Consider the following 21,565-nt stretch of genomic DNA (forward strand, 5'->3'; position numbering starts at 1 on the left):
CATTTTAAGTGTAAAGTGCAGCCATCACCAGTCCATCTCTAGAACTTTTTCATTATCTCACACTGAGACTCTGTACCTATTAAATATTAATTCCTCATTTCCTCCTCTTCGCAGTCCCTGGTAGCCACTCATCTACTTTGTGCCCTCGATTCCTGACATAATTAAAATCACAAAACACGTGTTTTGCTGCATCCGACTTTTATTACTTAGCATAATGTTCTCAATGATCATTTATGCCATAGCATGTATCAGAATATCATGCCTTTTTACAGTTGAATAATATTCCAGTGTCTGTATACACCATATTTTATTTTTCCAATGAACATCTAGATTGTTTCCATCTTTTGTCTGTTGTGAATAATGCTGACATGAGCCTAGATGTATAAATATCATGTTTTCAATTATTTTGTGTATATACCCAGTTCTTGTTGCTGCAACAGAATACTAGTACTGAATCTTTGGAAAAGAGAATTCAACAAAAATTAGGCAGGCATGGTGGTGGGCACCTGTAATCCCAGCTACATGGGAGGCTGAAGCAGGAGAATCACTTGAACCCAGGAGGGGGGGGTTGCAGTGAGTCAAGATAGGGCCACTGCACTCCAGCCTGGGCCACAGAGCTAGACTCCGTCTCAAAAAAAAAAGAGAATTCAGTAATTCCTTCATCCCTTTATATAACATCAGCTTGAGTTTCATCATTCAATGAATATAGTCTAATAATTTTATTCCTTAAATGTACTATGTTGCCCACATGGAATAGATTATACTGGCCTAAATTCTTTCTTCCACTAACCTTGAAACTTACAAGTTTAGTCTCTGAACTATGTGGTAATAAAAATTACTTTCATTATAAAACAGGTTTATAACAAATATTTCATATACATCAAAAGGTTGAAAAGATTTCAAATTTTAGAAAAAGAAGGACTTCTTAGAAAGAATTACAATATATCTCAGTTGATAGCCTGTATACGTAACCATTAACATCAATTCAAGTTAATAACAACCTGATTGTAATCCATAATTTAAAATTTTATACTTTTATAGTATTTTACATTCTTCTCTGTAGTTCACCAACAATACTTTATAAGAGCAAAAATCAGTACTCTTCAAAGTTTAAAACCTGAGGGTCAAAATTAGGAAATATCTATTCATTTAAGCAAAGTGACTAAATGTACTCAAAAGAAGCAGAACTGCTTTTCGTACAAATGAATGTCCCTTCATCAAAGCAAAGTGTTAAATGTTATTATTTTGAGGCAAAACTTTATAAATATAAATAATTTATCACACATTTTATGATTCATCATACAACTAAGGAATGTAACATAGCTTGAAATCATGTAAAAATGTTTACAGCATAAGAATGACAAAGAATTCAAAAACATGAAGTATGCTTGCTCTAATAATTTAGAAAACAATAGATGCTTTTTTCATGGCCTATTTTCCCCAGAACAGGCTTATCATATTATTAATTTTATCCAGAGTCTTTGTTTTTTTTTTCTATGTCCTCGTGGTTTATATGTGCTACTGCACAATGTGTATTTGATGTCAAAATTCTCTTCATTGAAAGAAACTTTTTAGGGTGTGAGTATATTCATGTGTCTGTAAATTTACCCAGTGACAACTGTTGCTGATGCTAACATTTATTGTTCACTAGCTGTTACATATTATACTAAATAATTTACATACTTAGTTTTAACTATATAAAATTATGGATGTTTATTTTTAATCTATACAGAGGGCAGTTTCATATGGTTCATCTTGAGATTTTAGCTCATTTATTTCCCATACGAACCATGAGATAGTTATTTATATACGTCGATTTATGTATGTATATTTAGTTATGTATGACTTATATTATTTTACAGAGGATGAAAGTAAGTCATAGAGATGTGAAATATCTTGTCCGAGGCTACCTACATAGTTAAGCAACAAACTCAACAAATGAATTTGGCAGTTTGACTCTATAGGCCATTGAATGAACTAGTCTATTACATTATAACAAGATAACAAGCAGTGAAATACACTCTGTGGGGAAGTTTGCTTCCTTTCTGGACTCCTTCCCTTTGGTAACCTACTCAAAGCCTGTAACTGCCTCAAGTATGGTCTGACTATAAACGGGAGCACGGTATCACCTAAGAGCTGCTAGAAATGCAGACCCCCGGGGAGTCTGAATCTGCATTATAATAAGATTCACATGTTACAGTGTTTCATAGGAACCTTACCTTTTAAGAACAGATCTAAGCTGTCTTCATTTTAAGACTTAATAAGCATATGCAAAACAATCCATCTACATTCAAAAGGTAAAGACAAAATAAGTCTACAGGTAATAAAATGTCCTGGTTCAGGTAACCTGTGTTCAATAAGAAATAATACTTTGGATATAATTTTGGGTGTACACAAAATGAATTCTTGTGAATGTATACATTCCCCACACCCTTTCTTTTCGTCCCAAATACCTCTTTAACTTATTCAGTGAATAGATGTCTATTATGTCTCTATTGTCATGAGACTGTGTCTTCAGTTTGCCATTTTACTCTCTGCGATTCACATAAACCATGGCTTTCCCTTTACACTTAGAACTTTAGGGCTTTATGTACAATCCCTGACATAGTGACAAGGAGTATATCTTCCCACTAGATGGCAGTAACGGCAATTTAATAATACATGTAAAGACACTTCCAGCTTGTTACAGGGCACTGCAAACAATGACTTTGAGTGAGGATTTCGTAATTGCTGGTTTTAATATAGGGAGCAATGACTTGGTGACAAATTGGAGAACAGTTTTTCTCTTTTGATATCTATGTTTAAATTTTCTTTTGCATGCTTTTCAAGATTAAAAGTAGTCTTGTTTGCATCTCTTACCCCTAGCTATAAGGAGCAGCTATTTTATGAGTAATTTTCACTGGTAAGAGTGATAGACAGGTGGTTGCTAAAATAAGATATTTTGTTAGCATAACTATATAAATCATTTTCTTATTCCATTTTTTAAGGAGATCTTTCCTTTTTTCTATAAATGACCATATATATAATTTCTAAATGCAGATATTCAAGATTCTCATGAGAAATCACATCTCAGATTGATAAATTTATTTTTATTAAGTTTCTTTCCAGTAAATGTTTTAAGAGGACCACATACAAATGCCCTATAGAAGTTAAGCAATAACAGCAAGGAGAGAAGTTTATAGTAAAATGATAATAGGATTTTAGCACATATAAATGCAGTTCTATAGACATTCTATTTAGTCTATTAAATATGACTTTTTGCATTCAGAATGTTTTCACATAAATACTTAAGAGAGAGGATGACAAAGCTTATTAATAAATATGCAAATTTCTTTAGGGATATAATTATGCAACCTCATTGTTGCCTTGATATTTCAAGGGATTGAAAATACATTTGCCATTGATCACACTTGTCTTATATTGATCTATGTTGAAACTCTAAAAGTGCTACCCCAGTGCTTCTCAAACTAACTGTGGTCTAAACCAGACTATTTTTTTCCTAAATCATGAACTAACACTTTGCAATTTACAGTAAAAGTGGATAATTGGAGAAATTAAATGTAAAAACTGACATGAAAACATTCATATTTTATTATTTGAATCAACAGACACAAATGTTGGGTTGATTTTCTATGAAATGTTCTAAATGCTTACTCTCTATTTTTGTACTTCCGTGTTTTCTAACGGGTATCAAACCGTTCTCGGAAGGGCCTGGCCCACGGACCCCATTTTGCACAGGGCTGCCCTAGACTGCTTCCTAGCAGAATGGAGCCACATCTTGTTGGAGAGTTAGGTTCTAAAGCAACCACGCATGCTAAAAACCTGGGGCCTCTCAATTAGTCTAATAAAGGCAGGATTTTTATTTTTATTTTTTAATTTGGCTTCTTTGTTATCCATAATGATGTGATTGGTTTCCGTTTAGATGCTATGCAGTAGGAAAAATACATATATCTTAATGCTGGACTTACACTGAGTACAAGATAGGTGCCAAAGATGCGATGTTCCAGGCACAGAAACTGATACGTCTCCCAGCGGGGACTCAGGTCTTCACCTCTGGAGAGGGAACACTGTCTTTTGCCACTATGCTATGTCCTTCAGTCTGCATCCTCCTCCCTCCACCCCCACCTGCTCTTTTTCTCCCCCAGAATGAGTACCAATGACCATATTCTCTTCCAGAGCCACATCAAAAGATTAAACAATGGCAACTTATACTGTTAGAAGGAAAAACACAATATGTGCTCATACAATCTCACAGTTTGTAGACATCAGCTGAGCTATGCTCACCCACTTTGGAGCACGGTGAAAGGCCAACCAGCTTTCTGTGAGGATATTTTTCTGAAGCACTTTAGTAAGAGGTCAATGGCAAATAGGCCTAAACACTGATGTTTTGTGTCTGAGATCTCAATTCTGTTTGGATATTGTCACATTAATTTTCTAAAAACGTTATTTAATTTCAATATTATCCCATAAACATATATGTATGAAGAATATAAATATTCGTACATACATTTTGAAGGTGTCTGACACATGTCAAACTAACATCAGCAACATATGTTTTACATCTAAAATCCAAAATGAATTGTCAACTTTTATCATTTGATTTTATGTCATTTAGCTGAGACGGGCCTGAATCTTAGCTTTAGACTATTTTGGATTTGGCCTCACATATACAAATTCATTTATCACTAAATTGAAAATATTTTCTTAAAAAAAATACTCATGGAGTTATTTTAATTTCAGAACTTTACTAAAACTTTTTGCGATTTTAAATATATTTTGTGTTTTTCTCACTCTAATATAATGTTCAAAATGGGGAATATTATTAAAATTATCCATTTTATGTATCACATAGGAAAACACACCAAATTTCCCTGAGTACATACATGTATTTGCCAGGCATAGATCAGAAAACTAGAACATTTTATCTGTACTACTTTCTCCATTTGACGTAACGTTCTGTTTTTATTTGTTTTGTTATGTATCAAAGGTGTATGTTTAAAAATACCAATCAGTGTTTGAAGCTCGTTAAAACTAGCACCATTTATCACTCTGCCAGACTTTTTAAAATACACACATAAAACAAACAAAACAATAATAACCACAAAACAAAAACGCTACACAAAACTGACTTGCATACCATGTAAATCTGTTTTTAAGAAAGCAGTCCTCAGGAAACTAAGAACAAATTAGTAGAAGAATAACTTACACAAGAACTATTTTCTAATTTTCTGATACTATTTACTTCCAAACAAACAATTATTGTATAATTGCCTATATGAGTTTTTATTGATATGCATTATTTTATATGAATATGTGTATGTGCAGCCAGTGATATTTTTTGCAAAAAGTTTATTTTTTCAAGCATAACCAAATATATTTGTATTATTTTAAAGTCTAATATGCTACTTTTCATGTGCTAAGCCATGAATTTCAAAGAGTACAGTGAATATTGTACATGGTTGTGTATATGTGTGTATATCAACTAGGGCTAAGCACAGAAAAAATCATATAAAAACAATAGTACACAGAAGACATTTCTATCTATGAGTAATGGACTGGGAAAAGTCAGCTGAAAATAAATGTACACATTTGGAGACAAAATTTTCATATAAATGAAGAGGAAAGTTTGATTAGGATTTAATTTTTAAGATGTAAATAGAAATAACGCCAATTTAGTTTAGTTGTTTTTTTTAAAATTAGGTTTAATTATAACTCATGCAATAACTTAAGGATGAAAAAAGCATTGGATGTTACACATAAAATTCTTTTTTGTGTTTTGAGACAGAGTCTTGCTCTGTCACCCAGGCTGGAGTGCAGTGGCACGATCTCGGCTCATTGCAAGCTCCACCTCTCAGGTTCACGCCATTCTCCTGCCTCAGCCTCCCCAGTAGCTGGGACTACAGGCGCCCACCATATTTGTAACATCATTTGAGAAGACTACCTTTTTCCCAAGAACATCTATTAAGCATTTGGATAATGATGATGGTGATTATGATGACAAAGAGGACAAAGTTAACAGTTAGAATTTCCATGGAACTTACTGTATGCTAGTATTGCTTTAAAGGCTCTACACATACTATTCTATTCTGTTGTGAGAATCAGATAAATTACAGATCAAATATTATGTTATTAATATTCTGTTTTGAAGCACCTAGTGTCTACAAGTTCACTCTTCCAAAGTACTGCCATAAGCGCTGAACCAATTTCCCAGCTTCTCGCAGGCTAGTTTTCATGTAGCAGAGTGAACTCTTTTATTTATTGATTAATTTTTTTTAGACACAGTCTCGTTCTGTCACCAGGCTGGAGTGCAGTGGCGTGATCTCGGCTCACTGCAACCTCCACCTCCCAGGTTCAAGCGATTTTCCTGCCTCAGTCTCCCAAGTAACTGAGATAATAGGCGTGGGCCACCAAGCGTGGCTAATTTTTGTATTTTCAGGAGAGATGGGGTTTTGCCATGTTGGCCAGGATGATCTCAATCTCTTGACCTCATGATCCGCCCTCCTCCGCCTTGCAAAGTGCTAGGATAACAGGCATGAGCCATTGCGCCCTGCCACAGATTGAACTCTTAAAATATACAGATTCACTTATATATGATATAAACTGAGACCTCATTGATCAAAAGCCTCCAAGGGCCCAACTGACTTAGGAAAAGCAAGCCAATATTGTTGGTATGGCCAACAAGGTCTTTCATGGCCTTACTTCACCATCTTATTGTCTCTGGTATAGCTCAAATATGCCTCACTCTGCTCTCCTTGAAAACCCGACTGGCTCTTCCCCCTGCCTCGGGGTGCCCTCTCCCAGGGTATGCATGGTAGCATACTTCTTCACTTCTTGCAGGTCTCTTCTCAGATGCTACCAACTCCAAAAAATCATCTGCAACCAAAAATACATGAAACACTCCCCATAGCCACCCAACAAACTTTATTTTTCTTCACACTATTTGACACTCAAAAACAGTATGATGTTTTCTATTTGTTTGGTTTTTGGCTTAATGTCTTCCCCCTCCTCTCCATGTGCCCCCAGCACCACCTATAGAATGTAAGAGCTGTGTTTGCTTGGGACTTTTTGTGTTCACTACTATAACCTGAACCTTTAGAAGAGTACCTGGTGTATAGTAAGCATTTAATCAATGTTGATAGATTGAATTGAATCATTCTTGCCAATTTTCTCCTTAAGTTTCAGCTGAACTAAATCTGCCTGATCCACACTGTTTGCTTGGAACTTAGGCTCAATGCTAACCACACACACACACACACACAACCATACACATAACAGACATATATACAAAGACATTTAAACACTTGTTAATTTAAAAAGCTTCTCAAAAGCATGATCTACCTTTGCTACATTATTCTTAGGATTTAAATTTTATACAGGAAATATAGTCTGTGCATGCAAAATTTAAGAGGGAAGAAGTCAGATGCACCTAACAGTATGGTAGGCATACTATATCAGTATACTATGTGAAATGTGAGTATATAATCGACATAATATTAATATGTGTGTAATACATGTTAAATATGTAATAGATTGAGTGTATACAATATATATCATAATACATACATATAGCTTTCTGATGACCTATGCCATTCTAAACAAAATTGCTATAATGTTTTCATTAAGGAATATTATTTATTCTTAAATATGATTATATCCTGTTTATTTTCCTTGAATTGTATTCACTTGGATTAATCCATGGCTTAACTTACTTTTGCTCTCTTCGTCATACCTAGTCAATCTAAAGAAAATCCTGCGTCCGCCTTTATATCATTGGTAGGAGCTTAACAAATCTATTCCCTAACTCATTTCTTTTTACTGACATATGGTTTTATAATGTGATTTTTTTCACCAAATATGGTGTCTGAAAAGTACAACCATGATATCATAGTGAAGCATGTATTCTACCATGGGGATCAGGTATTTTTGGAGAGAGATAGCACTAGATAACAAATAGATTAGTAAAAGAACATTGTCTACCAAATTGCAACTCACTTTGTAAATCTTGGTTTCCTGCTTTCCCATAGACATCAAAGTCATTTTCATGTGGTTATCAGATCTGGAGTTAAAATATCCCTGAGATTTGCAGTCCATGATAATATTGGTACTTTTTACTATGGCTATGATAGAAAAAAGACAATGAATATCCAGATTTTTATTTCCTTAAATTAAAAATAGTGTGCCTTAATATGGAATATTCTGTATATTAATTTGAAGGGGTATCTATACAAAACAAAATGAAGAGCAATATGTTTGACAGTTTCTCTATAAAAACAAACCACATAAACAAAATCACATCCCTCTTTCTAGCAAAAGAGATGTACAAATATGCATCTATGATTTCTGAGCTTGGAGAAGCTTATGAGTGAGGTAGAGAAACACACCACACTCTGATATTGGCTGCCTCAGGATGAGAGGAGGAAATGATTAGTAACTTTCTCTTTATATGTGTCTGCTTTGAGTTTTAGAATCGACTGCCTTTATAATTATATGTCTATATAATTATGTTTACATATTTATATGTATTTATATAATTTACTTACATATACTTATATAATTTATTTAAATATATATTATATGTCTGTGTAATATATATATAATACATAATGGTATATTATTATATGCCTGTATAAACTATGTGTGTGTAACATACACTTATTAACATATACACATGCATACATGTATATCTAAAGTTGCCAGTTGTTTTTAATTTAATGTTATTTTTCCATGTTTTATTTCTGGAGGTGATTATTAAGTTTACTACTGTGTCAACTGTCTTTGGATAAGAAATGTTATACACAACAAGTATATTTTACTGTCAAGAAAGGTTGTAAATCTGTTCCACTAAAACACTGATTAGTCGTTTAGCCAAAACCAATATTTTAAATTATTCTAATAAGTAATGAGAAATAGTACAGTATTTCCACCAGTCCATTGCATATGATATGTATGCATTTCAGAAGAAAATGTATGACTGATATAAAATTTTTATTATAAATAATAAACATATTAGGATGCATGGTTTTGAGGTAGCAATGGTACTATATAACATCTGATGTAAGTGTGTATTAGTTGCAGAGATAATCTAACTCCAGTAAAGAAGGTATTGTTATACCTATTTCATTTAGTTTAATAACTAGATCTTCTGACTGACAAAAGTTTAAATGTATCATAAACGTTAATTATTTTTAGCACAGTAGAAAGAAATAAAATATATTAGTGTTACTATAATAATAAATTTATAAGCATTTGCACACAAAAATCTCTTTAAGAGAAAAAAGGACATCGAATTAGAAGAGAAATACTTTTGTTGGCTTTTCTCAAAAATATGACTGTACTGAAGCTTGCCAAATCCAAAAATTATTAACTGGCAGAGTCAAGTTAAAAACATGTCAGCTTCACATAAAAATATACTTTGAGTTCTAGGGGTGCTACTCACATTCTATGCCCTATAGTCGCATACAAAACTGGAATGGAGAAAAAAAAATCACCAAATATGGTATGGTATGTTATAGTGCAATATTAAAACAATATGTCTTTCAAATAATTAAGACTTACTGTTATTTTGGAGCTATCTCTTTACAGTGCCATTTTAATAATCAATAACCTGAAATGAAAAGTAATCAATATATAGTCATCATCAAAAATTTCCATAAACTAACCTACATCCAAATCATTCATTTCATGTTTATTCTTTAAAAAATTAAAATTAAAACATACTTATTAAAATGGAATGTCTAAAATGCTTAAACATTTTACTTTAAAACCTGTCAGTTGAAACCATCCTCCCTATATTCTTCCTCTTAGGCTCCCTAATAACTACTACACAATAATATTAATCATATTAGTCATATTAGTAAAGTGCTTCACTAGGAATAATCAATCTAATTTATTGTAGGTCTGTTTTCTAAGTTTGGAAATATATAACTTCCAAACATCAAAATTCACAGGAGGCAAAATTAATAAAAATATTAAAAGAGGTCCAGTCACAGTTAAGTTTCCATGAAGTCAATTTTTACTGTTGCTATTTTTATTGCTGTTTACAAAATACCGAAAATATTTTAGAGACAAAAGTGAAAAGAAAAAAATCACCATTCAATTTGTTTAATATCTATAAATTTATGAACTTTTTTTCAGTCATGGGGCTATTAGTAAAATGCTACTTTTAAAAAACAGTTTTATTTTAATCGTTGTCATTAAATATATCATAAAAAGTCAAATGTATAAAATTATAATACTAGAGAGACTATTTCAAGTTTTTAAGAAGTGTTTGAAAATAAGTAATTTTATATGCTCTATTTACAATTCATTCCTTACTAATCTTATTAGCTGATATTAGCCATCCAGAAATTCTTTATTCACAACAGTAACTAAAAGAATTTAAAATTAGGTAAAGATTTGAAAAACCTATGTTTACTTATGAGGTTTTACAAGTTATATTCCAACTCTGTGAGAAGCTACAAATATTAACGAAATGATTGATGGGTTAGTCCAGTTTTTCAAACAGTAGAATATTAATGTAGGCTGCAGAAAGAATGTTTTCCTTCATTGACCTAGTTCATTCATACTTGGCAAAATATTTGGAAACTGAAACATTAGGGAAGTCTAGCCTCCTCTACAGACCATGAATATGCAGAAAGAAAAGCAAAATTGAAACTTATAACCCCATGTCTTAAGATTTAATTTTAAGATGCTATTATCTATTTTTTTGTTTAAAACACTACACGATATATAAGCAGTTCAATTATAAATACATACACAGACACACACATCCATATACATATATGTGATGTTTGTGGTTAAACATTTGTTTAAATAACAAATGGTTATTGATCTGTTTAATATTGAAGTAAACTAGTCAAATATTGATAACAAAGTCTAGAGTAAATTTTTAAAAATCAAGCACCACATTACTTCATCAAGCAATACATTGACATTTGTTGAATACAATAATGTAAGATTCTGGTCAGTTTTATGGTTTTTGTAGTCCTAGTAGAACATAGGGGAAAATAAACAAAAATCCATAATTAATTCTGTTAGTGCCTATACTTTACTTTTAAATGCTCCTGTAGAGAGATTTCACAGTACCTTGGTTTTTTTCTTTAATGTACACACTACAAGTTAGCCAAAATTTAAAGAAATCTAATCAGAGATCCACTCTCTACATTGGTTAAGATTTGCCATTTCCTAATCAGTAGTTTATCCTCTAGGGGCACCTGTGGCAAATGCGTCAAGTCTCCCAATACTGCACTGTGAAAGTACACATGGGAGCTTGGTAATTTACAAGACACGTTACAAATAACTTTTCACTGATGAGACAAATGATGATCAAGATATGTGATTGGCAAGAAACACTGGGTAATCTCCCCATTGTGGGAACAAAGTAAAATAATCCCAGGAAAAGGTTGCAAGTCTCACATCTTTGAAGTGGTACCTTCCATCTAAAATCCATTTGAATTGGTACCCACTCCTGGACACAGAAGGAGGGTCCTTCACCTGCTACTACTAGAAGGCTCATTGCTCCTGCTACCAGAATACAGTTGCATTTGCTCTGCGGTAAACTTTTTCTACAAAGCGCTGGATGGCATGCCTAAAAAGACAAGGAACAGAGACTCCCTCCAGATTATTTAGAACAAGCTATTTGATTTTGTACCTGATTGTTAATAAAAGTTTGTACCTTTGCAGAAATTGATCAGTAACATTTGTTTCTTGGTGTTTTTGTTTTTGAAACAACCTAATTAGTAGCAAATTTGTAAGAGAAGAGACATTTACCTCCTACCTATCTCTCATTTGTCAAAGGTCAAAATATTGACCAAAAAATCCCTAATTTGTTGAGGCAATGAATTACCTTAGATCAATTCCCACTCTCAGCATGTTAAATAGGAGATAAGTCAGGTTAGAGTAGTTCATTTTTGCTAGAGAAAGTCACGATCAGTCAGGATGCTTTAGATGATGCTGGAGTACCAACCAGTTTAAAATCACAAAGAAGTATTTCTCCCTCACATTAAACGTTCATTACAGGTTAGCAGGGAAGCTTTGCTGACCGTAGCATCTTAGCTAAGCAAGATAACGGCAACTTCCACCTCAAATGTGGAGAAAGATGCAAGTAAGATGAAGGAACGCTGGAAATTAAATACTCTGGCCCCAGGCACACTTGGTCACAATTACTTTTCTGATCCCATCACGAGAGCTGGGAAAAGGAACTCGATTCTGTCACCCAAAACATGAGAAAATCAGAAATATTTGCTATTTAAATTACCATAGCAATTCAATACCTACAGATGAAAACTCACGTTTCCTGTTTTGAACAGTGTATCTTAAGTTACAGTACGCCCGAAAATTCCACTTTTCTTTAAAAAAAAAAAAAAAAAAAGGATGATTAAATTTGGTTTTGCTATTTAACTAAGATTGAAATCTATATGACTGAAATTAAATCTGTTTTAACCTGAACAACCTAGAATATGTGTAGGCAGGTTTAAATATATAAATGATATAAACAATAAATTTTTTTTTGCCATGGCAATCCTTACAAAAGGATAGAAAAGATATTAAACTTTATATTTAAACATTACAACAGGAGAGGTCAAATTGTTATTTACATAGTAAAGACAATGAGTATTTGTTAAAATGGATAGTTTCAGGTCCCTGGACTAATATTAAGATTTAATAGGTCTGACACTTGAATGCACAAATCTACATGTTACAATGCACCCATTTAATCTGCTGTGGGCAATACTGAGACCACATTTTGAGAAGTGATGCTGTAGCTGATTGGTTCCAGGAGGCAAGAAGCATAAATATGAAACTGAATTGAAGAAAAAGTAAGGGTTCAATCAATGCATGGCAACTTTCATTTGGTTGCTGTAATTATATTAAAATTATAAAAAGCATCAAAAAACACCTGACTCAGCAGTCTCCAAAAGATGCAGTGGAAATGCGGTGGCATTGCCTCTCTGTTCTAATATGCAATCAGCCCCTATTTAAATTAGGGAGAACAGAATCATATTATTCTCTTTGTGGATATTTCCGAATTGATATCTCCAATCCAGACTCCTTTCCTGAGTACTAAGCTCATATATCCAACTTTCTACCTCAGTATCTCCACTTGGTTACACTTTAATATGTCAATCTTTATATGTCTGAAATCAGATTTTTATTACTCATTTCCCAAACTGCTCATTTATCGAAGCCATTTCCATCTTAGTCCACGATAACTATTCTGTTAGATACTAAGGTGAGAACCTGGGAGCCAGGCTTGACTTATTATTTCCTCTACTATTTTGTTGAGAAATGTTTTCTCAGCCATTTTCTTTGTCATTCAGTAACACCTGTCAGTGTTTGAGATTCCTTGGAGAATCTCACCACTTCCTATCACCTCCTTTGTTACCATGCTAGTCTAAGCCACCACCATCTTTTATATAAACTGTTGTAATAAACTTCTAAGGGTCTCTTCAGACATGTGCTGGTAAATGTTTATCAACAACTTTGTTTATAAATAATAAATAAGTATGTATAATGTTGTAAAACCAAAAGAAAAGAAGGAACGGGAGGAGGAAGAAGAAGAAAGGAAGAAATGCAGGAAGACAAGACGGGGAAGGGACAAGGGAGGAAGAAGTAATCCTCTATAGTATTTCAGATTTCCACATGGAATCACTTTCACCATGGCTAACTTCAAGTGACATGAGGGCATGGTTCAGGAAGAGATGCACACAATGGCTTCTGTTGAGTTGGTAGAAGCCCATTCCAACATAATGCTGGTTCTCCCTTCTTTGACCCTAGCCACCTAATATCCTCATCACCACATGGCAGTCGAAGTCACTTGAGTGGGATGATACCATTCTTCTGTCCAACGCCTCCCAAGAGGCTCCCTGTGTCACACAGAGTAAGATCTCAGATCCTGTCAGGAACTCCAAAGCTTATTTGATGGTGCCCAGGCCCTGTCCTATAACCCTCTGGTCTCACTGCCTGCTACTGTCCCCTGGCTCACTGCACTCTAGCCACACTGGCCTCCTACCTTGTCTTTCAACATACCAAGCGTGCCTCCACCTTAAAGCTTTTGCACTCACAATTTCCTCTGCTCAAACCACTTTCTCTCTAGGTACAGGCTTGGTACCCTCTCTTACTTCCTCTTGGTCTTTGAGTAAATAGCATCTAATCAGGGAACCATGCCCTGAACCTCTGACAAAAACAAAACAAAGCAAAACAAAAGGCATAATAACCGCCAGTCTCTAATCCTTCAGCTTGTTTTATTTTTCTTTATAGCACTTTTTACTGACTGACATTTATACACATATGTAAATAGATCATTATTAGCATCAATATTTATGTGTCTGTCTCTTTAAGGGCACACCCACTTACATTTTCCCAGTTCCTGTGACAGTGTCTGCCACATAATGAACTAATAAAATCTTATTGGCCAAAGACACATGCAATATACAAGCAAATAAGTGAAGAAGGCAATTCTATAAAGAAAATAAAAAGATGGTGAGAGATTCCATGAGGGATACAAAGCAGCTGTGCCCAGTGGTGGGGGATATCTCAAGTGGTGATATTGAAGCTAAGGTCAGAATGACAATTAATATAACCTGCACATGAATAAAAATTCATTACAGGATAAGAGAGGAGCAACAGCTTTCTGGATGATTTGGGGGTTTTGAAGAAGAGCTGGTAAAACAAAACAACTTTTAGGTGTGTTCTCAAAAAGCACGCTCTGAGTCCTGGAATGATGCAGTAAAAAGATAATTCATTTAAAGGAGGAGGAGAAGAGGCAGAAAGAATCACCTTCTCCAATCTTTTATCCTAAAGAATAGGAAGGAGCACTGCAAAATTCAAGGAGAAACCCTTATACTCGTATGAGCTATACGAAAATGAGTTTACATTTCCAAAATTTATTTTTATTTCATATTTATCTCTCATCATAAACTTTGAAAATAGGCAGAGTTTATTATTCCCATCATTATAAGAAAGAACCGAAGACTCAGAGAGATGAATGCCTTCTCTAAGGTCAAAAGGCTAGCAAGTTACTGAACCAGGACCAGCAGCCAGGCGTCCTCATGCAGTCCATTATACTGTGTCCATTATGATATGCTGCCTTGATGAAAATTGGCAAAAGACTACCTGGAGGTTGCCAATCTGCTCTGTACGAACCCAGACCCCGACAGTTGACTTACATTTAAATTCCACAGAGTTGAATTAAAGGTTGACTTTGAATGCATGGCAGGAAGGTCAACAGTAACATTAACTTTCAAAGACTTCTTAATGCCCCCCAAATTAAGTACAGACTCCCATAGCCAGCATCCAAGGCTATCACAGTGTGACTCCAGTGAGAGCTTCCAGCTTTCCCTCATATAGTTTTAAGACCTTTTTGCCTACACCAGACCATTTCCCAAGTCACTAACCATGAACGAAAGCAAAGAGAGGGGAAGGTGTAATTTATTCCACCTGTAATATCTATCCTCTTCTTCCTCTCGTCTATTTCTGTCACAATTTAGCCATCTTTTAAGGAGTCTTTTTCAAACCCTTCAAGTCAGCTGTGATTTCCTCCTTTAAAGTGTTTCTTATGACACCAACAATCTCCTGCCTGGTACTACAGTTCATTGAAAAATTATTAAAAATCGTATTTCCCAAATAGGATATAAACTTTTTTTTTTCTTAAAAAAAAAACTGTTCTTCAGTTCTGTATTCTTTTTCCAGAGATTCTGCCATATAATGGGGAATCAGTAAATATTTGTGGAATTAAATACAATTGATTCAAAGAGATGAATGCAACCTTCAAATTAGTGATTCCAACATTCCACTGAAGGCAGAAGTAAAAGATACAGGAGACACGGAGCACAGAGTGAAATCAATAAATCAAAGATTTGAGAGAATGAGAAAAAGTAGAAGTAAATGGAAAGAGTCAACTGCATCAACAGCAGCTGGCACAATGTATTGTGCACAGTGGCTACACAATAAGCGTGTGATGAATGAATAAATGAACAAAAAGAGGAGCGTAGAAGAGGATAAAGCACTACTGAAGATAATCTTAAAACAGGGTCATCAGTTTAAGCTAACTTGGCAAACTCTAAAAGAAATTAGGTTATTGGTATAAAATATACTCTTCAAGAAATAAGGGTAGATATCCTGCTGAACACCTTCTCTTCTATTCTCTTGTTATGAAGCGCTTTCCTCCTTAATGTAATTTGAAGCACAGAACAATTCTATGGGTAGGCAGAAGAAACATGATTCCAGCCATTTTGTAGGTAAGGAACAGGATCAGGGAGGTTAAGCCTCTAGGTTAAGATCAGAATTGGGGCAAAGCAAACACCTGAAGCAAAGTCTTCTAACTCTCACATTCTCACTGCAACCAATAGACCAGCCTCATCATCACCTCCTGGGGTCTTATTGGAAATGCAGATTCTCAGACTCCACCCCAGATGCCTGAATCTTAATTGAATATTAACAATATCCCCAGGTTACTCCCCAGGTTCATTACAGGATGAAAGAGGAGCAACAGCTTTCTGGATGATTTGTGGTTTTTAAAAAAGAGCTGGTAAAACAAAACAACTTTTAGGTGTGTTCTCAAAAAGTACACCCTGAGTCCTGGAATGATGGAGTAAAAAGATAATAATTCATTTAAAGGAGTAGGAGAAGAGGCAGAAATAATCACCCTCTCCAATCCTTTATCCCAAAGAATAGGGAGGAGCACTGCAAAATTCAAGGAGAAACCCTTATACTCCTATGAGCTGTGACTCTTTCGAAGTTTCACTTGAAGAGTTACTCTCAAAGAGTTACTAAAGTTAACTGCTTAACTGATATAAAACTAGAGAACCTATCTGCCTTCAAACATATATATCATGATCAGATACATTTAACTAGATAGATAGATAGACAGCAAGAGAATAACCATCACATAGAAATGTTATTCTTACATACATGCACATTTGACTATATATGTTTTATTTGTTATTTTGCATAGATAAATTTATATATTCAAATACATATATATTCAAATACGTTTATATATTCAAATATATAGCAAAATATATATGTTACTTTTATATATATTCGGCTTATATATAATTTTATATATTCTTATATATAGGATATATATGAATAAATATATTCTATATTTATACATTCATATATAGGATATATGAACAAATATAACTATATACAGTCAAACTATATATATTTGACCAAATATATTTGACAATATATATAGCAAACTATGTATATTTGATCATGTATATATATGTAGAGCAATATATATAGCAATAGAAGAACCATCACACCATACATATTGATATGTGTATATATACATATAAAGTAATAGAAGAACTATCACATAGAAATATTCTTAATACTGAGTATTAATATAACTATTTCTATATTAAATAACTAAAATAAAGCAATAAATGATATCCTATAAATAATACTCAACATGTATTATTAACTGATATGATTTTTATAAAATATATGATAATATGAATTAAAAAGAAACATATTTTAGGTCCATGGATGTGGCCCTCAAAGAAAAAAAGAAATTTAAAGGACTGAGCCTCTTTTTAATGGAAGCAAAATTGAACAGCCTGGTGGAAGTAAATGAAGATGGATTCAATCATTTGAGAAAGAAAAGAAGACAAAAGAGGAAACAAAGTAATGTAGCAAGCACAATAGTTGGCATCCATCTGTAAAAACAAAGTATTGAGGGTTGCTTATTTTAACACATGTTAACATTAGGGGGTCTGCGTATACACAGAGACACTAAGTCAAATGGATTTGATACTCAACAAAAATAGGAAGGTTATGACACGCTAATTAAAGGAAATTGCTTTGGGTGATCTTATGTTAGTAAAAACAAATAATAATTTTTGGAAAGCAGGGCAATATAGAGCCTAAACGTGGCTTTTTACAAACACATTCACCCCTCATTGCTCAGATAAAAGAATGGACAGGAGCAAGAAGGTCATTTCCCCTTTCAGAACGGAGGGAGATTGTTTTTATTTTGCATTTTTTAAGGTTCAAACACAGCATTTTTAAAAAAGTGGTTCAAAGTTCAGAGCTGAGTTTTAGACTCAATTACTACAGCATCCCAATGTAAGGATCTCTGTATATATTTTAAAATTTTCCCTTTGCCACCTATTTATTATTATTTGTTCCTACCTTAGTAAAAATATAAGTGGAACAGAAGTGAAGAGCAGGTGAGTATATATAAGGCGGAAAGACAGTTCAATGAGAAGATACGTACAAAAGAGAATAGTTGAACTAGGCCCAGAAGGATGAATTAAATTTTCTAGGTAGAAATTCTTTGAAAAAAGAAAACACTATTTGTTATCAAGAGCAGAGAAAAGTTCTTTAAAAATATATAAAATTATTTTATCTAAAATTGAAAGAGAATAGTACTTATAAATTTATCAAATAGCAAAAGTATTTGTATTAAATATCTGACATTCAATAATTCATTTAAAAACCTTTCATATATAAATATTTTGCAGTAATATGTTTTCAAATTTGGGAGGTGTTGTTTGAAAGAAAGAAGAGTTCCAGGTTTTGTGGCACAGAGAAGAAAATTTTCCAGTGATAAAATTGTACATGAATTTCCAGTGTGGTTGATATAATGAAAAGTAAAGCCTTTTACAACTTTATATTGGCTTTAGAGTTTTCAGAAGTATAACGTTAGTATGTCCAGATGATTTTTTCCCAAATACAAAAAACATCTTATCCAATGAGTATTCAAACACATATTTCATACATAAACATGCAGCCATACAATATTATCTAAGCTGAATGTCTGTGAGAATTTCTATTGGGTTTAGAATTGCTTGTATTTATCTTTAATAGTGAAGTATCCTCTGAGAATCTCGACTTTATATGAAATACTTCCTTATGTTTAGAAACAGGATGAACAGCAAGATTCTGGAACATAACCTGTACTGACTCTTCACTCAAGACTATATTAAGGATCGTATCATTGCCATCTTGGCTGCACTACTCATTAATGTTTTGTGAATATGGAGCTCTCTGTGATGTACCAACACCTATTATGTGATGAGAGTAGAATCCAAAAAGTACATGAGATTCTGGGATTAAACCAGAAGAATTCTGGGAGTTAAAAAAATATATATATATAATATATATATATAATGTGTATATATAATAAATTATATATATGAATATATATATTTGACTTAAAGTGACACAGTTATATTCAGAAAATTTTCTCTCGTGATAACACATTTCAGCTGCTTTCTTCTCACATTTGACTGTAGGCTCCACAACGACACAAACCATGTATTAGTTATGCTTTAATTTCTAATAAATAACACAAAACTTGGCTCAAAATAGACACTCGGATTAATTTGAGGGCTCTGTAAACTGAAGTGCCTAGTGCTTTGGGTTCACGGGTTTGGGAAGGTAAATTAGAACCATAATAGAAATCATCTCACGTACTGTCCAAAAGTAGATTCCAGAGACCCTTCCAAACATGTCACCACAAAACTCATGGTTTCAAGCAATAAGGCCAACGAAGAATCCATTCATGATTTTAAGTCTTTTATTTCACCAATATCTATACTTATACTCCACCTATACTTACAGATTTTACCTATTAACTTATTCACAGAAATTTAGTAGGTAAAAGATTAGTTGGGAATTAATTGATTTATCACTTAAAAATGTGTTTTTCAAATTGTCTGCTCATAGATTTTCCATTTTTGTTGTTCTCCTAAAAATCTCACCCAAGATGTCAGGCAGGTAAACATGTCTGATAAAATGCCTTAAATTACATGACATGCAATAAAATGTATATATTGCTTAAAGATGCTTCATCTCAGCATTATACAAACTCAAAGGTCACGATGTGGGTCTGAGCTAGAGACACTTTTAAAGGATGTCTGGCAATTTTCAGAGCTTTCATGTTGAGAACTCACTTAAATATGATTAGACAATTACATACCAGAGCATGTAAATATTTTGATAGAAAAGGGATAAATGAATAAACATAGATGTTTATCCAGGTAATTTAAAGAAATCAGAAACATAAACTATATGAAATCTTGAGATAACTGCTAAATCTTTAAAGAAAAATTAAGAGCGTCCAATATTTTTTATTGCTATCCCTTTCTTTTATGTTTAATGTTCACAATTTGCTTTAAATAGTTTTGTACTTTAGACAGTTTGATGAATAGAAAACCTCTGAACTTATTGACCTCTTAGTGCACAGCTTACCTACAAAAATGGATTCAGAGACAAAATTAGGCAATGGTGTGCTGGTCAATGTTCAACAACCAGTCTCAAAAAAGAGGGGGGAAGCCCTGATTTATAGCGTTTGCTGATTTGCATGGTGCAAATACTCCTGCCACAACTGATTTCAAGCTAAGAAAACGATGTCACTGAAAATGGAATATAGGAAGAGATAGTCAAAATTGGTTTATTCAATCTGGCTGCAGCCAGATTGAGCACATCTGTGAAATTCGGTCATATTACATTATTAAGTATTTCCTGAAAAATGTTGATTAAATACTTCTGTGAGATGATGTCAGCTGTGTGCCCTTCTTAAGTATGCACTATGTACATTAGTCTTTTAAATGCCCTCACATCTGTTATACACAAGAAATCTAATTTCCATTGTTTCACATAGCATCTTTCTCACATTTATTTGACTCTTTGATTTTTTCCCTCAGAATACCTTCCAATATCTTTCAGAATAATAATGTTTCACAGGACCCTGTTTGGGAAATGTGGCTGTAGGCACACACTCCTAGTCGTACTGGACGCACAGTAGGCATAATAGCAAATTACTGACAAGTGTTCATGCATATAGAACGGTCATAAGAAAAAGGTGAGCAATGATATACAAATAAATAGAAGGGATTGACTTCGCATCCCATGGCCCAATTTGTCCGTAACCTTGTGGAGAAGACCCCGGCTCTGGTGAATGCTGCTGTGACTTACTTGAAGCCTCGATTGGCCACATTTTGGTACTACGCCAAGGTTGAGCTGGTTCCTCCCACCCCTGCTGAGATCCCTAGAGCTATTCAGAGCCTGAAAAAAATAGTCAATAGTGCTCAGACTGGTAGCTTCAAACAGCTCACAGTTAAGGAAGCTGTGCTGAATGGTGTGGTGGCCACTGAGGTGTTGATGTGGTTTTATGTTGGAGAGATCATAGGCAAGCACGGCATCATTGGCTATGATGTTTGAAGACCAATCTTTAACATCTGGTTATATTTGATTTATTATTTGAGTGTTGTTGGACCATGTGTGATCAGACTGCTATCTGAATAAAATAAGATTTGTCAAAAATAAATAAATAAATAAATAAATAAATAAATAAATAGAAGGGATTCTGTCCTGATTTTCATGAGATTGGATTATTCTGAAAATTGTTTCACTGGTGCAACCACAGTTGTATTCACTTATTAGAGAGGCATTTATTGAGCATATACTATATTCAGAGCGCTATCACTACACTAAGGCACTGGAACATTTCAGACTTTTTCTCACGTTTAAGGATAGATGTTCCATTAGGCAACGCCAAGTTTAGTTTTCCTTTTTTAAACAAATTTTGAAGTGGGGAGGGCAAAACTCA

At 33.8% G+C, this 21,565-nt stretch overlaps 1 protein-coding gene across 1 annotated transcript; it reads left to right on the top strand.

Moving 5' to 3' along the window:
• The first annotated feature begins 20,860 nt into the window (after window positions 1-20,860).
• On the top strand, window positions 20,861-21,279 carry LOC126950776 (ATP synthase subunit g, mitochondrial-like). The gene has a single exon (XM_050784798.1). The coding sequence runs from the start codon at window positions 20,866-20,868 to the stop codon at window positions 21,175-21,177; it is 312 nt and encodes a 103-aa protein (XP_050640755.1). The 5' UTR covers window positions 20,861-20,865; the 3' UTR covers window positions 21,178-21,279.
• The last annotated feature ends 286 nt before the right edge of the window (window positions 21,280-21,565 follow it).

Source organism: Macaca thibetana, chromosome 3, assembly GCF_024542745.1.
Source record: "Macaca thibetana thibetana isolate TM-01 chromosome 3, ASM2454274v1, whole genome shotgun sequence".
NCBI lineage: Eukaryota > Metazoa > Chordata > Mammalia > Primates > Cercopithecidae > Macaca > Macaca thibetana.